This window comes from Pseudophryne corroboree, chromosome 2 (genome assembly GCF_028390025.1).
Source record: "Pseudophryne corroboree isolate aPseCor3 chromosome 2, aPseCor3.hap2, whole genome shotgun sequence".
Classification (NCBI taxonomy): Eukaryota; Metazoa; Chordata; class Amphibia; order Anura; family Myobatrachidae; genus Pseudophryne; species Pseudophryne corroboree.
In genome coordinates, this window is record NC_086445.1 from 627,097,946 (window position 1) to 627,120,939 (window position 22,994).

A 22,994-nucleotide genomic window follows, 5' to 3' on the forward strand; every position below is an offset into this window, starting at 1 on the left:
CGCGGGAGACGCCATGCCAGGTGTAATATGGCGTTTACTGTGACAGCGTCCCAGAGTGACAGGAGAGGATACAGGAATGTACACATCAGGATAACAGATGGGATCCGGTCCTGGAGCGCTGAGCCAGCCTTAGGAGGCATCTGATGGGTAAGAAATGGCGTCCAGATACCCGGATCGTGACACTGAATACCTGTGCTTCGCTACGGAAATTCAAGTATTTCCGTGTGTACAACTTTAATATTGAATGACTTCCTGGTAAACTACACTGCATCCAGAAAATATTCACAGCGCTTCATGTTTTCCACATTTTGTTATGTTACAGCCTTATTCCAAAATGGAATACATTCATTTTTTTCCCCTCAAAATTCTACACACAATACCCCATTAATGACACCATGAAAAAAATGTTTTTGAGATCTTTGCAAACTTATTAAAAATAAAAAAAACTAAGAAATCACATGTACATAAGTATTCAAAGCCTTTGCTCAATACTTTGTTGATGCACCTTTGCAGCAATTACATCCTCAGGTCTTTTTTAATTTGATGCCACAAGCTTGGCACACCTATCTTTGGGCAGTTTCCCCCATTCCTCTTTGCAGCACCTCTGAAGCTCCATCAGGTTGGATGGGAAGCGTCGGTGTACAGCCATTTTCAGATCTCTCCAGAGATGTTCAATCAGATTCAAGTCTGGGCCCTGCCTGGGCCACTCAAGAACATTCACAGAGTTGTCCTGAAGCCACTCTTTTGATATCTTGTCTGTGTGCCTAAGGTTGTTGTCCTGCTGAAAGTTGAATCGTCGCCCCAGTCTAAGGTCAAGAGCGCTCTGGAGCAGGTTTTCAGCCAGGATGTCTCTGTACATTGCTGCATTCATCTTTCCCTCTATCCGGACTAGTCTCCCATTTCCTGCTGCTGAAAAACATCCCCACAGGATGATGCTGACACCACCATGCTTCACTGTAGGGATGGTATTGGCCTGGTGATGAGCGGTGCCTGGTTTCCTCCAAACTTGACGTCTGGCATTCATACCAAATAGTTCAATCTTTGTCTCATTAGACCAGAGAATTTTGTTTCTCATGGTCTGAGAGTCCTTCAGGTGCGTTTTGGCAAACTCCAGGCGGGCTGCCATGTGCTTTTTACTAAGGAGTGGCTTCTGTCTGGCCACTCTACCAAACAGGCCTGATTGGTGGATTGCTGCAGAGATGGTTGTTCTTATGGAAGGTTCTCCTTTCTCCACAGAGGAATGCTGTAGCTCTGACAGAGTGAACATCGGGTTCTTGGTCACCTCCCTGACTAGGGCCCTTCTCCCCGATCGCTCAGTAGACAGCCGGCCAGCTCTAGGAAGAGTCATGGTGGTTCTGAACTTCTTCAATTTACAGATGATGGTGGCCACTGTGATCGTTGGGACCTTCAAAGCAGCAGATATTTTTCTGTACCCTTCCCCAGATTTGTGACTCGAGACAAATTCTGTCTCCGAGGTCTGCAGACAATTTCTTTGACTTCATGCTTGGTTTGTGCTCAGACATGTACTGTCAAGTGTGGGACCTTATATAGACAGGTGTGTGCCTTTCCAAATTATGTCCAATCAACTGAATTTACCACAGGTAGACTCCAATTAAGCTGTAGGAACATCTCAAGGATGATCAGTGGAAACAGGATGCACCTGAGCTCAATTTTTTATTTTTACTACATTTGCAAAAAAACTTTTTTCAAATTGTCATTATGGGGTATTGTGTGTAGAATTTTGAGGGGGAAAATTAATTTATTACATTTTGGAATAAGGCTGTAACATAACGAAATGTGGAAAAAGTGAAGCGCTGTGAATACTTTACGGATGCACTGTAACTAGACTTACAACATGACATGCTCCGCCCACTGCTTCCAATCTTTGACAGGCCGCAACTCTGGATGGATAGTCCTTATAGTTCAGGAGATTTTGTGATGAGTCAGTTGTATTTGCCTTTTATATATATAGATTTCTCATACAGCTGACTGACTACACCTGACAAGTGTCTGGTTCACATTACCTCTGCTCAACGGGAATCTGTGTTTATCAATGCCCATTGCATGTTCAAGTGTCCACACCCATACAGAAATCTAAGTGACGGAATTGGTTTTATCTCACACCTACTTCTTCACAAACTGTTACCTGAACAATCCATGTTTTGCTGGCACCAGTGTGGGGAATTAGGATGCATTATTTGGGGATGTCCTATCATTCAAAACCTTGGAGGAAGGTTTTCAAGCTAGCTTCAACAGTGCTACACACTACTATATGTCCCTCCCCATACTCCACTTTTAACCCTCCTATATACCACAGAGCGATAGCTACAGTATACACTTTGCATCACTGGTGATGAAAAAATATGCTAATGCTGCAGGAGACATTTGATGAAGAAAGACCCCTGTCAGCATCGCATATCCGAGTCCTGCATACCTACAATCGTAGTTGTATGCAAACCATTGGATTTGCATACAACTATTAATCAGGCCCTATGTTAGTATGAATTGTACCCCACTATCAGTGCTGCAAGTATGGTGGTACGGCGTACCAGTAAGAAATTCCCAGCCGGCACGCCGTACCGCCAAGCCATCCACCATACCTGCATCCCGCTGCTGTGTGAGGGGAGGAGAGCGCAGCGCAATGCCTCTCCTGCCCCTCAATTCTCTATGATGTCCGGCCTCCAGCGACGGTGGCAGCGGGGTGTATTTCAATAAGGCACCGGTTTACTAGCCAATCAGAGCTCACGGACCGGCAGCCGCGGCTCCTGATTGTATGCTGGTCCATGAGCTTTGATTGGCTAACGAACCGGCGCCTCATTTGAGATACCCACCGCCGGAGACTGGAGTTGGACTTCACAAGCAATGAGGGGCAGGAGAGGCACGCGCTGCGCTCTCCTCCCCTCACATAGAAGAAACAACAAAGGCAGCGGTGAGTGCAGGGAGGGGAGGGGCCACTCTGGGCCAATGTATATCTGGCACAGTTGGGCAGTGTATATCTGGCACTGTAAGGCAACGTGTATCTGGCACTATTGGGGTCATGTGTGTATCTGGCCCCCCCATATGTGTATCACGCCCCCATTTTCACTGGCCACACCCCATGTGGCACTTGGCCACACCCATTTTCTTAGCGCGCACGCCTTCGGCATGCGTGCACAGTACCTATAAGATATTTTTTATACTTGCACCACTGCCCACTATGTACCATGCCCTTCATCGTCCTCTTTAATGTACCTTACCTTTCTATAATATACTTATATATAATATTATATAAATAACTACTGGTTAGAGTTCAGCATTGTGATTTATCTTTTTCGTTGTATAGGATCAGCAGAACTACTTATATGCATAACACTAACAAGCTTGACTAACAACTGCTTCATGTCTGCTTGATGTTTGCGATAAAGATTTGGTATTCAGCATTCTGTTTGATTCTACAGTATGCTTGTCTCTTGCACAGTAGGCTGAATAAGGCTTAGGAGTGCTATTGACTGAATATTTATTGGCAGTAGATTTACTTATTTTCAGTTATTACGTGAGTGGTCATTCTACAGAGCTTACTCACCATATAAAATACTGAGCTGCCAACCAATACAACTACAACCTAAATACTTTAACTAATGTAAAATGGAGGTCATTCCGAGTTGATCGCTCGCTGCCGTTTTTTGCAGCGCAGCGATCAGGTCTTTACTGCGCATGCTTATGCACCGCAATGCGCAGGTGCATCGTATGGGTACACAGCGGATCGTTGCTGAGCTATGGATTTAACGAAGAATCCATTTGCACGGGCGACCGCAAGGAGATTTTTTTCATTCATCTACTTGTCGAATTAGCTATTTCTTCCTTGGTTCACCCATTCACCTTGGCCGATCATTGCAGTGTTTGCATTTTGCTTGATACAGTACTGGTGATTTCTCCAGGCAACGGCCCAATTGAAGGTTAGATTGTTAGTCCCATCACTTGCTAATACCTCAATGATGCCCTCATAAAGTTCTTTAATTTCAATTAGTCTCAGGGGTCACCTCAATCTGTTGTTTGGGAGGCCCATAAGACTGTTCTCTGAGGTAAATTTATTAGTACTGCAATGTCTAATTACAAGGAGGAACAGGAACTAGTCAATTGATTGCAGTCTCAACTTCTTTTATTGAACATCAGGGGCCCTTGCTTCCTAACCACCTCAAAGAGCTCTCGTCTGTCCTGGGCAACCTCAACGTGGTCTTGGTGGACACTGCTGCTAAATCAAAATAGGCTTTATGGTATTTTTATGCAAAATCCAATAAGGTTGACTCACTCCTGACTAGGAGACTCAGTGTGAAAAAATAACACAGCATTATCCCATTGAACCTAAATGCGTCGAGCTAGGTCATTTATTATCTGGATTTAATTGTAAAAGAATTTCAATCTTTCTACCACAAATTGTACAATCTGGAACCCTCTCACTTCTCACCCCCTGAACTTCATTAGGCTATTGTTGGATACCTCTCTTGAAACTTCCCAAAACTATCCCCCTAAGTGATTATAATGCTTAATTCCAAGATCTCTGAGGAGCAAACGTAGAACTCCCTTCATTCCATGAGAGTGGTTTCTGCTCCTAGTTGGTCTCACCATCTTTTATTATAAGAAGTTTACTGGCACTCTGGTCCCTAAGTTATAGAAGGTGGGTGGCTCCTTTGATCCTGAAACAAGGACGGGTAGGATACCTGTCATCCCCAAAGAAGGCAAAGATACTTCCCTGTGTGATAGTTATCATCCCATATCACTGTTGAATGTGGACCTGAAGATCTTCTCAAAAATTCATGAAAATAAGTTGGAAGTTATTTTTCCCGTCCCTTGTCCATCCAGACCAGATAGGTTTTGTTCCAGGACGTCAAGCTGCAGACAATACCTTGCACATTGTGGCCTTAATGCAACATGTTTCGAAGTGCAGGTTGCCATTTCTTTTCCTTTCCTTAAATGAAAAGAAAGCTTTTGCCAGAATGGATGATAGCTCTTGTTGCATATGTTTTTCTGAACAGATTCCTCTCTGGTATGCCATCTCTATATCATAATCCTTCAACCTGGGTCTTGGTGAATGGGTCTACTTCTACCTGCAGCTAATGGCCTAAGGCAGGCATGTCCAAACTGCGGCCCTCCAGCTGTTGAGAAACTATACATCCCAGCATGGCCTGACACAGCTTTAGCACTATATGCAGATGATCTTCTGTTGTCAAACCCCCTATATGCAGATGATCTTCTGTTGTCAAACCCCCTAGCCTCTTTTCCAAAATTTCTAGCTGAGATCCAGCACTTCTTGATAATTTCTAACTTCAAAATAAGTTCATCTAAGTGACATTAGATTTTTTCAGTCACACAAAACTTAAATTATTGGAACTTAATTTTTATTTCAGTTGGCTCAGATTACCTCAATTAAATTGATAAACCTTCCTCAACTGTTGTGAATCCCACCTTTGGTTCTGTCTTTCTTTCAAAAATTAGTGATGCAGTTCATTTGATTTGATAAAAAGCCATGGCACCAAGCGCATATTCTCCAGAGAACCTCTGTGGTAGGTGATCAGGGCATCTGTAACTTACATAAATACTACTATGCTGCAAGGCTTACAGTGGTACTCCCCTCCTGGTACCTGGAGTTGGGAGTATATGGAGTCAGCAGCAGCAGTTGGTGTTTTTCCTGTATGCTCCCTTTTGTGGCTCCCCACTATACAAAGGCCATCTGCAGCCCACTCAAATCCTGTAACTTGCTACACCTTGACCATATGGACATGCTGTAACAAGATGTCCAACCTCTCTCCCTCTCCATGTCCAATAGCCCTCTCTAGAGAAATCAGGCATTTCCTCCAAGCCTCTCTACTCACATCCTCTATGTGGTCAAGGGCGTTCTTTTTCCTCCTAAACCACCTTCCAAAAGCAGGGGTTTTTCGTACATTTTTTGATGTGTTAGACTCTGAGTTGCTGAAGGGGCAATTCCACCAGTATCTGCAGATCCGACATTGGCCCTCATTCCGAGTCGTTCGCTCGGTATATTTCATCGCATCGCAGTGAAATTCCGCTTAGTACGCATGCGCAATATTCGCACTGCGACTGCGCCAAGTAATTTAACAATGAAGATAGTATTTTTACTCACGGCTTTTTCTTCGCTCCGGCGATCGTAATGTGATTGACAGGAAATGGGTGTTACTGGGCGGAAACACGGCGTTTCAGGGGCGTGTGGTTAAAAACGCTACCGTTTCCGGAAAAAACGCAGGAGTGGCCGGAGAAACGGAGGAGTGTCTGGGCGAACGCTGGGTGTGTTTATGACGTCAAACCAGGAACGACAAGCACTGAACTGATCGCAGATGCCGAGTAAGTCTGAAGCTACTCTGAAACTGCTAAGTAGTTTGTAATCGCAATATTGCGAATACATCGGTCGCAATTTTAAGATTCACTCCCAGTAGGCGGCGGCTTAGCGTGTGTAACTCTGCTAAAATCGCCTTGCGAGCGATCAACTCGGAATGAGGGCCATTTTTTCCACTTTAATACACATCTTTAATGCAGACCAGTTTCAGTAGTCGCACATCTCTGTCACTTTTCCAAAGGCATCAAAATTCTCTCATTCACTTCTCTCTGCCACTTGTAGTGAGAAGGACCCTGTTCAAACACAATTGGATGTAGATTTTGGGGAACCAACTGACTCAATGAAATGTACTGACATTTTTGAGGGCATGGCTAAGTCCTCTATTAATGTCTCATTTAGGTGAATGCCACAATTTACTGTATCAATGGTATTATGTTCCCATCAGGTCACATGGCATCTATGCAGATGACTCAGAATCCTGTTGGAGGAACTGTGCACAGCTCAGGTCTTTTCTGCATGTCTAGTAGAGCTGCTCTAAACCTTTCTGGAAAGAGGTCTCATTGGCTTCTCATATCCTTAACTTAAGGATTCCTCATAACCTAAAATACACTGTGCTTCCTCTGCCTAGCCCGGATTTCCCCAAACGTGCTTTCAAATGATATCACCATATTGTGTGTGATGCTATTTTCCTAATTGTGGTTACCTGGAAAAGTTTTATTTCCTCTGTATGTAATTGGGTATGGCGTATTTACCAAATGGAGTATATTACCAGCATTGCGAGGAACTCTTCTGCATCATTTCACATGATATAGGCCCCATGGACTTTGTGGTTTAACTAAACTCTTCCCAACATAGGGGGTTATACAGAGTTGATCGCAGCAGCAAATTTGTTAGCAGTTGGGCAAAACCATGTGCACTGCAGGTACAGATTTACAGATATAACATTTGCAGAGAGAGTTAGATTTGGGTGGGTTATTTTGTTTCTGTGCAGGGTAAATACTGGCTGCTTTATTTTTACCTATATTATTTGAAAACACCACACCCAAATCTAACTCTCTCTGCACATGTTATATCTGCCCCCTGCAGTGCACATGGCTTTGCCCAACTACTAACAAATTTGCTGCTGCGATCAGATCTGAATTAGGCCCATAGTTGGGAAGAGTATGATGTAGTTCTTCTATGTTTATATACTACAGTACATTGGGACCTCTAGGTTTCCATCGTTTTGTTCTCCTAAAAAATGTAAAGTGCATGTGCATGGATAACCGACCCAGATGTGACGCGCCGTGAGGATTAAAATGGACATAACAGGAAACACTTGTTGTGGAACGCAACGTGAACCGCAGACGAGACTTCCGGGATTGACCACCCGGAAGTGGTACAACTTAGATCGATCCAGCAGTAATCATTCAATTAGGAGGGGTATATTAAGACCCCCAGCCTCACAGCTTGTCATCCACTTCTTGAAAAAGGTCCTTTGTGTGACGAAACACGTATAAAATTGGATGACAAGCTGCAAGGATCGTTACATGCCAGCGACGTGCTGAGAAATTAATAATTTATAATTAATAAATTAAGCTAAGCCCACCGCACCACCAATGCTGGGTGAGAAATTATTTGCATAAAGTCTGAGTCACTGTATTACCATTACCAGTTTACAAGCCACCTGGTTATCCATGCACATGCACTTTACATGTCTTTCTTAAATGTTGCTATTGTTTGAGTGTAATAAAGTGTGTTTCTTTTTTTGCCTCAATTTTATTTGGAGACTATTTGGGGAGAATAAGGTCTCCCAAGGGCTAAACAAATAGAATCCACTTTCACTCATTTTATAAAGTGTCATCTACCATCTATGGACTAGGCGCCAGTGTTTTTCCACTAATTTTCGGCATCGTCCATTTGAGGGAATTAGTGTTCGTCCCCCACCTTGTGGTAAAACAAGGTTGCCAGGTTCATTTTATTGCGCTTATCCATTGTGGGTCCTCTTTTCTTTGAGTATTCTCCTAAAAAATGGACAAACCCCTCCAACCTGTCTTCCTTTTCAGTCATCTCCCAGCCTTTTAGCCCCATGATAAAACGTGCACTGTTAGTTTTTACGTCTGTGTACATCTTCGATTTGATGATTCTCTTCTTCCATATTGTCAGTTGTGTCCAGTTGTTTTTCATCTGATACCCTTGCACCTACTGTTATAACACATTTGGTGCATTTAATAAATGCAAATCTGGGCTACAACATCATGAAGGCTCTGTGATGGGGCCCAGACTAAAAGGCAAGGCTTGAATAATTTGAAGAGAGTCTTCCACAGTGGTGGGAGGCTATAGGACAGCAGGAGTTCTTTTTGGTCTTGGGTATAATGTATATATGGGAGCTCATGCTGAGCTGGACAGCATTTGTATCTAAACCACAAGTGCAAAATGTGCCCTGACAAAAGGTGCTTTGTGCTAAGCTGCAGAGCTGGCTGTGTACACAAAATGAGGGCAGCTATATGCACCTGTAATACTCCTGGAGGCAAGTGTCAAATATTTTCCTGGTTTACACTAGATGTGGATTTACAGACAAGGCAGGTAGCTTCAATTTTGGAAGGATGAATAGTGTGGCATCCTTCTGCAAAAGCCACTACTTATAGCATGGAAAGTAGCAGCATGGTGACCATCTACCATAATGAAAAAGTCCCTAGGGAATTCAGCCCTGTGCTGAAAGAGGTAGATCTTCGTCTGACATTATAGCAGAGGGACAGAAGAATGTGGGTTTCCCACTATAGTGTTATCAATGCATAGATCAAAGGACACTAAAGGGCCCTACACATTTGTCGATCCGCCGCTGAGCTGCCCGACTGCGGATACGGGCGACGGGCGACCCGGCGGGGGGGGCAGTGACAGGGGAAGTGAAGCTTATTCACTCCCCCCGTCACCCGGCTCCATAGCAGTGCAGGCAAATATGGACGATCTCGTCCATATTGGCCTGCATGCAAAAGCGATGGGGCACCAGCGATGAACGAGCGCGGGGACGTGCATCATTCATCGCTGGTGCCTCCACACTCAAAGATATGAACGGTATCTCGTTCATTAATGAACGAGATCGTTCATATCTTTGAGTATTATCACCCAGTGTGTAGGGCCTATAACACTGTTTGTACACCCTAAAATGGTGCTACCAGCCTAGGCAATTAGCACTAGGACTGATAACAATTTGGGGGGGATGGACGAAGCATACTGGGGGTTATGTAATACTGTAGGTTTCAAGATTACATGACTTCATTGCGTTCACCCCAAATTGTTACTGTATAAGGCAAACCTTGATTGCTACTTTAAATTTAGCAGTGAACTCACCAAATTCACGCTGGTTCTGTATTCCCGGAACCTATTATATAACCCCCACAGTCTTTATTTATTAATTTTTGTTAACATATTAAAATAATTTAATATGATGATTATTGTCATCTCTCTACCACAGAATAAGCTTAATGTGCTCTAAGCGTATCTTTATCATGTATCTTAAGGACCATGCAGCTCCGCAAACTATGTAAGATGCCTCTTTTTTTCAAATAAAAAGTGGAGGTGTTGCCATAACAACCAATCAGATTCTAGATATCATTTTCTACAATGTACGAGATAAATGATAACTGAAATCTGATTGGTTGCTATGGTTAACATTAACACCTGCACTTTTTTTTTTTTTAAAGATGTCTGTGCCTCCCTGGCAGGTTCAGATACTCACTGGGGCCTAATAATGAGCTACCTCTCTCTCTCTCTCTCTCTCTCTCTCTCTGCAACCTTGATTTTCTCCCTGGCAGGTCTAAGTCCTCACTGGGGCCTAAGGACAAGCTACCTCCCTCTCTTGGCAGCCTTAGTTTTCTCCCTGGCAGGTCCAGGTTCTCACTGGGGCCTAAGGACAAGCTATCTCCCTCTCTAGGCAACCTTGGTTTTAGTAGGGCCTTGTTTTGCTTCTTATGTACTGTAAATGAGGCCCCCTAATGCTCAGTCTCCACCATTTAAAGTACATGGTGTACTACTAAAAATTTTTAGTTGTTTTTACGTTGGCATGTGAACTACATACAGATTTGTTTTTACCTTTTATATATTTTACCTTAAAAAAAATCTGTTAATTTATTGATCCAATTCAGTAGCATGGAATGTGGAACAGACATTCAAACATACTGTATATGGCAACATCCAAGAAGCAACTTATAAAAGACTGATTAAATAGAGCTGCTCTCTCAATTTCAGTCAGAAAAAAAAAATAAAAAAAAAATAGAATGCTATAACCCATCCCAAAAAAAAATAATTTCTCAGTATTCTTGAAAGGCGAAATTGCACACATACCAAATAACTTAGATCTAATTGACTTTTTATAGATTTGTAGTTTATTTAATGATGTGCACAGCTGCGTTCCTATTGATTGTGCTAATATATCAGAAGATTGGAGCATTACCCAGTAAAATGGATGGCAAAGAAAGTACTTATTTAAATGTAATTAAACTAATATATTTTCATGGATGAAATGGTGCTCAGTGTTATGTATTGTGGTATTCTCATATGCATCAACAGAATTCGAATAAATGAAAAACATTTTTCCTTAAAACCTGAAACTGCAAATTCTAATTCATTCAACACTGACATCCTTGTAATGTAGAACATTATACACGGTATTAGTAAGGCATGAACATTTTTTTGTTTCTGCTGTTCTTTGTTGTCAATATTGAGCACTTGCTAAAGAATTTTCACTAGCCACCCAGTAAAATGGAAATATGTACATATTTTCTGAATACATCGTTACCCAAACACATTCAGCTGCCAGACAATAAGGTCCTGAGAATAAAAACGAGAGACGCCCACTAGAAATTCTCTGGCCGTGTACAGCTGCCTTATGCTGACAGTACGGAAATACATAATTCACAGTCTAATTACAGGATGCTTCACTGCTTTTCCCCATCGTTCAGAATAAAAAAAACCCAGAGCATTTCAAATCCCCTGTTAATGGAAATTCAGATACTCTGTTCACAGGCAATTGAGCCAAAGGTTTGAATTTTTGCAGGCGTTTTATTTGCACTAGAAAAATAAATATCCTATCCATATATATTATTAGGCTGCAAGACATATGGAATTACAGATTATGATTGTTAAATGCTCCTTTTTTTAAATATTACCAGTGTGCCAAGTCAGCCAACTGTGATTTATGCATTGTCAGACATGTGGATAATTACAATTATAATCTAATTCAGACAGATATACTAGGTTACAGCCTAATATAATTAATTCTGAATGTATTAAAGTATTTCATTTTTTTTTTTTGTTCCATAGTGAGGATAATGCAGGGCTATCCATTGTCTGGTCCATACTTGACTACTCTCCCGAAACAGCAAAAGCTGCACCGTGTCCATAAAGCACCGTCCACTTTCTGAGTAAAGTGTTTGGTCCAAGCGTGGTTCATGCTGAAATACTTCGTCATTGCTGGTAATATAGCCGTCATGGCCCTGCAACACCCAACTATGCATCACCATGCCCCAACATCCCCCTCCCCGCCCCTTCTCCCCCACTGTGCGGACCAGCAAGTATGGTCTGGGCCCAGTATAAGAACCAAACTTACTACATCCATAGTATCTTCTGCATTGCACATGCACACATTTCTCAAGGGGTTGGACCTTTTAAACAATCCCTTCTAAAAAAAATAGTGTCCATCCCAGAAACATTCAATGGGGGTTCCTCGGCTCTAAACGTATACAATGACAACCATCAGGAGAAGCTTGATTCTGTGGACCACCCTCTTCTCCTGCAAATCCATAACTCCCTCAACCTGCATGATATTGTCCTCTCCTAGCTGTCCTCCTACCTCTCTGACCATTATTTGTCTTCTCATGAGTCCACTTCTTCCCCATTTTCTCTACCAGTAGGTGTCCCTCAAAGCTCTGTTATTGGACTTCTTCTATTCTCCCTTTATAATCCAATATCATCTTTATGCTGATGATACACAGACCTCCTCTGACCTTTCCCATCTCTCCTCAATCCTACAGTATCTCCACGTGCCTCTGTGCTATTTCTTCCTGGATCTCCCAGCGCTTTCTTAAATTTACCATGTCAAAGACTAAGCTGAAAATCTTCCCACCCTCCTATATAACCTCATCTCTCTCAATTTCATTGTCTTTGGACAGCACAACAATCTTGTCTAGCCCACAAGTATGCTACCTTAGAGATGTTCTTGACTCCTCCCTCTCCTCCAAACCACACATTCAGCACCTTTCACATTCCTGTTGTTTCCATCTCAAAAATATCTCCAGGATCACACCCTTTCTCACACTGGAGGCAACTAAGAACCTCATCCACTCACTGATCATCTCTAGCCTGGACTTTTGTAACCTCCTCTTATCTGGCCTCCCTGTCTCCCACCTTTCTTTACTCCAATCTGTCTTCAATACTGCTGCCCAGCTCATCTTCCTCTCCAAACATACTATGTCTGCCTCCCCTTTTCTACAAGCCCTACACTGGTTCACCTTCTTCTTCAGACCCCAATTCAAACTTCTCACATTCACCTACAAAGCCCTCACCCAATCCTCTACCATTTACAGCTCTGACCTGTTCAGACTCCCACCCTCCCACTTCGCTCCCAACTGATTACTTCCTCCTGCCTCCAAGATTTTGTCTATGCTGCTCCCTACTACTGGAACTCTCTTCCGCTTCATAACACACTAATATTGTAGACAGACCTTTGTTTAAAATATTTGACTTTAACCATTTAAACCATTGCCAGCTAGATCACAATCATAAGTTCACATTAGCAGTGTCCATAAACTGCTACCTGAAACTTCCGTAAACCCAAACCATTGTATAATAACCCAAACCATGGTACTGTATTGTGGAGAATCATAGATGTTGTCATAGAAAATCAATATTTAGGCCTTGTAAGTTATGCTTCTTTTTAAAACTGAGTTATTAATCTACCACACACTTGGCAATAGAGGGACAAGCCCTATGATGCGGAAATCTGGCAGATACAGGAAAGCATTTGTTAGCTCCTAGAAGGTTTTGGTTGAACATCAGGTCTAACATCAAAGGTAATTAGTTTGGCAATTGAGTAACAATGGACATTCTCTCTCTTGCTGCTCACAAAAGGAATGTGACCCAGGGAGATATCAGGACACATGTGCATTCAGACACCCAAACAGGTTTCTAAACCAGGTCAAAGTAAAGTCATATGGGATATGGTTTTTCACTTGAAAATTAATCATATGTTCCTAATAGCGGAGCGTGTAGAAAATAACATGACACATACAGATGTAGCCATGCTCATCTTACTGGGATGCGGCATGCTCCATCATGGCATGTTGCGTGGCATACAACAAATATATAAATATATCTATATATAAATATATAAATATGTGATTTAAGAATTTCTAACTTCCCACCTCCTTCCACATTTCTATCTAATACAGTGTGGGGTGGGCGGAGCTGCTTGCTCAATTGTCTGTATCAGAAAAGTGGATGTGGCATTTATAAATATCTGCTTATACCAGTGGTTCTCAAACTGTGTGCCATGGTCCCCTGGGGTGCCTCGGAATACCTGCATGGGTCCCCTGGGTTGGTGGTCCAGGACCAATTCAAATTATATACGGTCAGTGTAATAGGCAAAAGCAGTGCTTGTGGCTTCCAGTCATAAAATATGTGGACAAACAGAAGAGAATCCTGTCCCTCATCACACAATTGAGCCTTAGGATGACATATAACACAATTTACTTAATTGAATATTTTTTTCTGAATTTCTCAATAAGAAACTTTTGGCCTAGGGGTGCCGTAAAAATCATTCTGAGGGTGCCATGACTCAAAAACGTTTGGGAACCACTGGCTTATACAGTTCATGCTGAGCATGTGCTGATAACCTCCTCCCTGCCCAGTTCTCATCAGGTCATACCTGCGAAACTACCGCCAGTGCAAGCAGTGCCTTGCACTGGGGCCCACCACTGTGAAGGGGCCCAAAGCCAGCGCGGCATGTAATGAGTCAAATTGACTCATTACATGCCGCCTGTCGCTGCAGGCCGCCGAGGAGGAGAGCGCAGGGACACAGCCACGCCACGGGGAGGAGGAGGGAGGGGGACTGGAGCCGCAGCAGCGTAGTGTAATTAGTGGAGGCGCTGCTGCAGCTGTCCTCTCATTCCATATAGGCTGTCCTCCACCGCTGTGAATGATGGGATGCGCTTCCCTCATCAAAGCAGCGATAGCCAGCCTATGTGGAAGGAGAGGACAGCTGCAGCAGTGCCTCCACCAATTACACTGCGCTGCTGCGGCTCCCTCCTCCACCTCCCTCCTCTTCCTTCACTGCCTGCCCGGGATCATCATCTGCCTGCACCGAGAAGCCAGTAAGTATAATCTATTTTCTTTCTTTCTTTCTCTCTCTTTCTTTCTTTCTTTCTTTCTTTCTTTCTTTCTTTCTTTCTTTCTTTCTTTCTTTCATAATGTGTATAAAGGGGGACGCTGTCTGCAGTAATGTGTAAAAAGGGGATGCTGTCTGTCGTAATGTGTAAAAAGGGGACGCTGTCTGCCGTAATGTGTAAAAAAGGGGACGCTGTCTGCCATAATGTGTAAAAAGGGGACGCTGTCTGCCATAATGTGTAAAAAGGGGGATGCTGTCTGCTGTAATGTGTAAAAAGGGAACGCTGTCTGCCGTAATGTGTAAAAAGGGGGACGCTGTCTGCTGTAAAGTGTAAAAAAGGGGACGCTGTCTGCCGTAATGTGTAAAAAGGAGATGCTGTCTGCCGTAATGTGTAAAAAGAGGACACTGTCTGGCGTAATGTGTAAAAAAGGGAATCTGTCCACCATAATGTGTAAAAGGGGCTCTACCTGGTGTAGTGGTGCTACTGTGCGGCATAATTTGAATAATGGAGACTACTGTGCACAGTAATATGAATTGGTATTATTTTGTGGCCACACCCCTTCCCCATGAAGCTATGTCCCTATATTTTTTGTGCGCACCTACGTCGCGCACTGCTTCTATTTTACATTAAGGGGGGGGGGGGGGGCGCCAATGCCGTCTCTTGCACTTAGCACTAAAATGTCTAGTTAGGGCACTGTTGCTAGGTATCCATTTCCCTGGCCTTGAGCAGGTCCCCCTCACCAGATCCTCTCCAGTGGTGAGGGGGTGGACTTGGACAAGATGAGGGGGTGGGGGGTGGGGGGGGGGACAAAGCCACTGATACCTAGCCAACCAGTTTGTCTTTGTACTGCTTGTTTAACCAATTATCTACTCTGATGGTGGGTACAAATGAACAACACACCGTGCCCGGCAGGGGGGCGGCATCGGCAAATGCATACACACTTGCCAAAGCTGGCAGCGACGAAGAACGGCGGGGGGGGGGGGGGAGCGGGGGCCATGCTGCATTTGGCAGCATGGCAACACTAATGACAGCCTGGCATCACTAATGACAGCCCCAGATCTTCTTGCATTCAAAAGATGTGGGGCTGTCATCAGCGACCCGCGGGTGCGCGCATCACTATTGCTATCGTTCATACACACAGTACGATGTGAAGGATTGATCGGGAACGCCTGCATCGTTTCTTCAATTGTTCCATGTGTATGCACCTTAACACTTACAACAGCATACTGCATCATACCAACATTGGGCCCTGCAGCAGTGCAGCAGTTCCTTTTAGCAGACTCTATTTATTTTCAGGTTTCAAATATTCGCAAATCTGGTTAAAATGATGTTCAATAAATAGCAATGCTCTATGCACTACATATTCACATATTCTGCATTTTCAGTGTAGTCACATGCACATAATTTCCTGCATTTATGCATGCAATTGAAGTATTCTATAGTGTGATAAAAGCATATCAATTTAAGCTACAATTCCACAAAATATTTGATTGAGAAGCCAAAAAGCATGAACATAACATATATTAATACAATTATTACAAAATGCACATTCATTGTATTTTGCAATAAATGACATTCTGAAAACAACTGCCCCTTTGACATCCTTTTTTTCAGACCGTTTTCATAAACATCAATTTATAAATCGTTTTCTTATCTGTAATATGCTGAAAAATGTTCTCCTCCATTCAGTTGTGTTCCTGGATTGATGTACAGTATATTAATGGGATAATTTACCCCCTACTGCACATTATAAATATATTAAACTGAATGGAATAAATTGATGAGAGCGATTTTATTTGTCTTTTATAGTGCACATTACTCGTACACAAATATTTGATTAAGGTAGTTCATGAAATGGATGAGAAGTCAGTTAACACCTCAGACAGCAGAATGAGTCATGGGTATAGTCATAACTCAGTTTTATTGTATCTTAAATACTAACATACTGAGAGGTGCATCCATCTTGCAGATATAGAGATGTGTCATTGCGCAGTTAAGAAATAGGGACACTGTCAGGGCCGAAACCATTTTCTGCATTATATGCTGACGTTCTATTTGACCCTTTCCCTTTAGCTAATGCATAAGCACTTTCTTACATTCATAATGTATCCCTGCTTTATGTGGGTCGGGTATGGCTTACTGACGCTGGGGATCCCGACAGTCAGCATACCGACCGCGGGATCCTGGCAGCAGAATGCCGGGGGGGAGGGGGGGGGAGGGCGCGTGCGCTACATAGCCCCTTGCGGGCTTGGTGGCGAGCTGCGCTCACCACATTTCTATTCCCACTATATGGGTGTCGTGGACACCCATGAGTGGGAATAGTCCCTGCTAGTCAGCATGCCGACTGACGGAATTTAGGAATTTAGAGGGGGCGGGGAGTAGCCGACGGTATTGTGACCAGTGCCGGTCACATAACTACATCCCCTCTATTTATCTTCTTCGCTGTAAACCATCCACTACAGCCCCTTCCACATAACACACAATCCTCTGATCCCAAACTTTACATTTCATTTACTAATGCAATTAATTGGAAAGTGAATGGAATTTTCAAAAACATTAAATCCGGTAATTGCAATTGTAAACTAAATGGGAAATTCAGGAGCAGGCCGTTGTTTAGAGTGGAAGGGTTTATATTAGAGGTTCTGGATTTTCATAAACAATGTAACTGATATTAGTCACAAACGAATCATACAGTATGTAAGATCATCCTTCAATGCACTCCATAATCAGAATACGGCAATTTACAGTATGCTGAATGTTTTCTAGAACTGCATTCTGGACCTCTAACCTTATAACACGCCTCCAAAAGGATACTATATAACTTGTTTTGGTGGCACTCAGAGAACATACGAGACAGATGTTGTTGATGACAGTGAAGCCCCCATGGGTTGTAAACTTGTTCGCTTCCAGATTGCCCAGGGCCGCTGATGTGGCATGAGACTTCAGAATGGAAACACTTCTCAGCTCTATAAGATGACTTGGAACAGCTGTTAAAAGCAGAAAATAAGAAAAGATGATGATTGTTTTTACAATTCGGTATGTATTTACAAAAACATTTATCTACGTATGTTCTCAGTGTCTTTCCTCAGTACACACCCCTGGCTACAGGGCATAACAAACATATGAACTACAGCGTATTAGATGGACTCTTAGAATTTCCCCAGCAACTCTCCCTTGTAGGTACCTAAAGCACTCCACGTGTTCTTTATCTACTGCTACAAACATCTTTATTTTAGTTATACAAAATTTGTATTACTCTTAAAACTGCTAACTGGTTGTGTGCGATATTACACCTCAAACAACATAGGCCCTCATTCAGAGTTGATTGCTCGCTAGCAGTTTTTTGCAGTCCAGCAATCAGATAGTCGCCGCCTACAGGGGAATGTATTTTAGCTTTGAAAGTGTGCGAACACATGTGCAGCCGAGCTGTGAAAAAAAACTTTGTGCAGTTTCTGAGTTGCCCAGGACTTACTCAGCCGCTGCGATCACTTCAGCCTGTCCGGGGCCGGAATTGACGTCAGACACCTGCCCTGCGAATGCTTGGACACGCCTGCGTTTCCTCAACCACTCCCAGAAAACGGTCTGTTGTCACCCACAGACACCTTGTTCCTGTCAATCATCTTGCGATCGTCTGTGCGAATGGATTCTTCGTAAAAACCCATCGCACTGCAACAATCCGCTTTGTACCTGTGCGACGTGCCTGTGCATTGCTGTGCATACGCATGCACAGTTCTGACCGTATCGTTACAACTGCCCCACCTGCAGTGCAACATGATTTTGCCCAATTGCTAACTTTTTAGGTTTGCTAACAAACCTGAATAAACCCCAATATGCTTTACAGTTCTGCCAACTTGACAGTGTTATACCAGAGCAACATTGGGGTTGGTTTGTACTGTAGTGGGAGTCCTATGAGGTTTATTCAATGGTAGTCTTTCAATATTTAATTTAAGTATAACTGTATTTAATTCCAAACAGAACCCCAATATTCCTGGATCCAGTCAAGCAACAGCAGGTATTAGAAACTACAAAAACATGAAAGAGGGTGAAATCTTCAAATTGTCCTGATGCAGGTGGGGTAGTCATGATATTGGGTGCTGCTCCTGCTCAGACAGGACTTTGGACCTTATTCAGTAAGGATTGTAAATTCTGCTAAACAACATCATTTATTATCCTTTTGCTTGCATGCTGGGGGCAGACCATAGCAGGGCAAGGCCGCCCAGCATGTATACTCCAGGCCAGCGATGCGATCACGCTGAAATTGCGATTGAGCTGCAATTTCAGCATGATTGTGAAATTGTGGATGCATCCTGCCGCTGCAGCCTGGCTGCGACAGCAGGAGGCCCGTCGCCATTTTTCACATCGCAGCGGCTGCAGCTGCGGCTGAGTGACGACATGCAGCGGCCCCAATAATGCCCATGCCTCCTGTTTGCGCCGTTATGCCTCCGTTTTGCCAATGCCACCCCCACAATGCTCCCTCTCCGACATGGAAACATGGCGGTTCCACCCTGCTAACACCTCTGCCTTTCAATCAGGCAGAGGCATTCGCAGTTAATGCTATTCATTAGCATTAACTGCGCGTGCATGAGCAGGATGTGGCCTGCGCGTGCGCAGTGGGGGCTAATGGAAAAACTGCAGTTGGATCGCAATTTGCACTCCAAACTGAATTAGGCCCTTCTTCTGCACTGCAAGGACAGTTGGGAGATATGTCCTGCATCACACATCTCGTGAAGTGCAAGTTGTGCACACAGCAATGCTCATAGATTTAAAGTGGATGAAAAAGGGTTGGAGAACAGCCTAACATTGCCTAAAATGATAACCATGCCCCTTATGCTAATCTGAAAGCTGACCACAACCCCTCAAGTGGCTAGCCTTCTGCAGGTTCCCCCTTCATGACCCAGTCTAACACAGTTTTGCACAAATGTCTGTTCCTACCTTTCTTTCTAGAGCAAATGTGTCCAGCTAAAAATAATGTACTAAGCCTTGGAGAGTGCTGAAGTGGAAATAGATATAGTACCAGTCAATCAGCTCCTGCTATTTTTCAAACACAGCCTGTATTGGGTTGTGTATGGGATCTCGACAGTCAGGATGCCGGTGGTCAGAATACCGACATCAGCATCCCAACGGTCAGAATCCAAACACATTTCAGTAAGTATGCTAACCCTTCTCCTTACCTCTCACTAATCTTCCCACAACCTAACCCAATCATCCCCCCTGCAGCCTAACCCTAACCTCTCATAACCTACCCCTAACCTCCCATAGCCTAACCCTAACCTCCCATAGCCTAACCCTAACCCTCCCGCAGCCTAACCTTAACCTCCCATAGCCTAACCCTAACCCTCCCGCAGCCTAACCTTAACCTCCCATAGCCTAACCCTAACCCTCTCGCAGCCTAACCTTAACCTCCCATAGCCTAACCCTAACCCTCTCGCAGCCTAACCTTAACCCTCCCTGGCATACTTATATTCGGGAAGCTGACTGTTGAGATTCTGAGCAGTGTCAGAATTCTGGCGCCGGTCTTCTGCAGGCATCTTGGCCGTCGGACTGCCAACTACATCCCCCTGTAACATGGCAATTAGGAGCTAATTGGCTGGTACTTTATCTCGCTCCACTTTATCTCTTTCCAAGACTTAGTACATCTCCCCCTGTATGATACTGCATAGGTGGACATTAGTGCATTATAACAAACATTGTCAAGGCAAGATTTTACACATGGCACAGTTTGGCTGTATCTAGTGGTGAAAGCAGGGCCAGAATAACAATGAAGCTACACAGCTTCAGGCCTCCATGCAACAATAATTCCATCATGGCAGCATTATTATGTCCAACTACCTAGCTGGCCGCACAGAGAGTCATAAATCATAAGTAAAATAGCTTTTCTAGTTTTCTCACAAAACTTATGCAATTTCTCTATATTCATGGAACTATTTAGAGAGACATTTGGCTGACAGTGTAGCCGGGTGTACATGCCCATGTGGCTCTGGCCACACCCACATAGCACTGGTCACAGCTCCTCCCTTCTCAGTATAGGCTCTTGAACATTTTCAGCACTAGGCCCATTATTATTTATTTATTAACAGTATCTTATATAAGGGCTGAATCAGGTCGCATTGCAATCTGCGACCACAATTTCAGCAACATATGCCCCGTGCGAATGCGCAGGTCCCATCCTACGCATGCGCCCGCAGTTAATGCCGTTGGTCTGCATTAACTGTGAATGCCTCTGCCTATCAATCAGGGTGGGGGGCATCGACCAACTGCTTTCGGGGTGGCACCAGGAAAATGGAGGAGTGTTGGCGGCGGAAAAATGGTGGTGGGACTCCTGTCATCGCAGCCATGCTGCAAAAGCAGAAGGCATTCACAGTTTCTGTGATCATGCTCTAATTGCGGTTCGATCACAATTAGAGTGCGATCTCATTGGGTGGGCGGTGGGTAGCATGTGGGGCGGCCTTGCAATCCTTATTGAATAGGGTCCATAGTGCAGCAAATTCCATTGTGCTTTACAATTGGAAACAACAATGGTAAAACAAAACTGGGTAACAGACAGTTATAGAGGTAGTCAGGCTCTGCTCGCAAGCTTACAATCTAAAGGGAAATAGGCATTGACAGACAAGGATAGGTGTTATCTAATATACAATGGTCCACCAGATTGCAAAAGTTCTTGGTGGGCTGTATGATATGATCACACAGCAATGTTGGCCTGGGTTCAGGAGGATGAGGAGCTGAAGAAAGAGAAAATATGTGAGGATATGTGTGGACTGTACAGTGGGGATGTAATTGGATCTGAAAGTTTATGAAGATTATGTGGGCAGTTTTGGAATTTTCTAAGCTTGTCTGAAGAGGTGAGTTTTCAGAGAAATCATGAGACTAGAGGAGAGTCTTATTGTGCATGGGAGGGCATTCCTCAGAGTGGGTGCAGCCCGAAGAAAGTCCTGCAATCCTGAATTAGAGCGAATAATGAGTGTGGATGAGAGAAGTAGATCTTGTGAAGAGTGAAGAGGTCAGCTTAGGAGATAATTTGACATAAGCAAAGAGATGTACGTTTGTGTAGTTTGGTTAATGATCTTGCATGTGAGTAAAAGTATTTTATGTTGACTATGGTAGAATACAGGTAACCAATAGAGAGACTGATCCGCAGACGATGAACAACTAGCGAGGATGACTAGCCTCACAGCTGCATTCAGAATGGATTGTAGTAGTGAGAGTCTTTTTTCGGTAAGACCAGTAAGAAGACTATTGCAATAATCAATACAGAAGATAATGAGAACATGGATTAGAGTTTTTGCAGTGCCTTGTGTAAGGTATGGTCATATTTTGGATATGTTTTCAGATGCATGTAGCATGATTTTGAGACAGATTAAATGTGGGGAACAAAGGACAGTTCAGAGTCAAGGATGACTACTAGGCAGTAAGCTTGTGGGGTAGGATTGTCAAGTGCCCAACTTTGATAGAGATATCAGGTTGGTAAATACTATTGGTCAGTGGAAATATAATTAATTCTGTTTTGGAAAAAATAAGTTCTGACGAAACCGCACACTGACAATTGCGGAGAAACGCGTAAAGACTGGGGCTTATTCTATACGGATGTCCTTCCTGCTACCAGCGGATTCCGGCTGAATAATACCCTCTTGGTGTTATTGTCCATGTATGGATGCTAATCGTCTCTAGAGATTCTCCAGGTATCCCGTAATCCAGGAAGGTGCCTCTCTCCACTGTGGCTGTGTTCGACAACGGGGGCCGTCCACGGAGATCAAACGGATCCACTCCTGGCTGTGAGTAAAGTGGACAATTTTGCAAATGTGGCCCTATCTAGCACAGTGAGAGTAGGACGAAAAAAGTCCGTTAAACAGATACTAAAGCATAAGTATCCTACGCACCTGGCCACTCAGCGGCATTAATTAACGGGAGTAGAAAGCCGGCTTCTATCTGACATATAAGGAGATCTCCATGAGCATGTGGGAAAAAATCCTATAGCTGGAATTAAACAGCAAGCATCCATAAATTGTTCCTAATAAGGACTATATACTGTTCGGGACTTTTCACTGAAAATATGGTTACAATAAGTACTTCTATTTGGATATAATATAAATAACCGGTTAAATTTAATCAGCTGCAGCTGGGAGGATTTTTTAACTTCAATTATAATTTTATGTGTACATGTGTTTATTTTATATTTTATTGTGATATATATGTAATAAATTCAATATATTTGGATAAAGCGCTCTCTGGTAATATATTATTATCCTTGGTGCGATTTTGAGACAGATTAAATGTGGGGAACAAAGGACAGTTCAGAGTCAAGGATG

The 22,994-nt window shown here is 43.4% G+C and overlaps 1 protein-coding gene across 3 annotated transcripts in view; it reads right to left on the reverse strand.

Annotated features, from left to right (window-relative positions):
- Positions 1 to 22,994, reverse strand: part of IP6K3 (inositol hexakisphosphate kinase 3) — a 335,650-nt gene that overhangs the window by 141,599 nt on the left and 171,057 nt on the right. For 2 of the 3 annotated variants that reach the window (XM_063954852.1, XM_063954850.1), the window contains one exon: positions 17,506 to 17,678. In XM_063954852.1, the coding sequence (XP_063810922.1) occupies positions 17,506 to 17,678 (173 nt within the window). Of the gene's footprint in view, positions 1 to 17,479; positions 17,679 to 22,994 lie in introns of all 3 variants that reach the window. The other variant, XM_063954851.1, reaches the window with a different exon arrangement.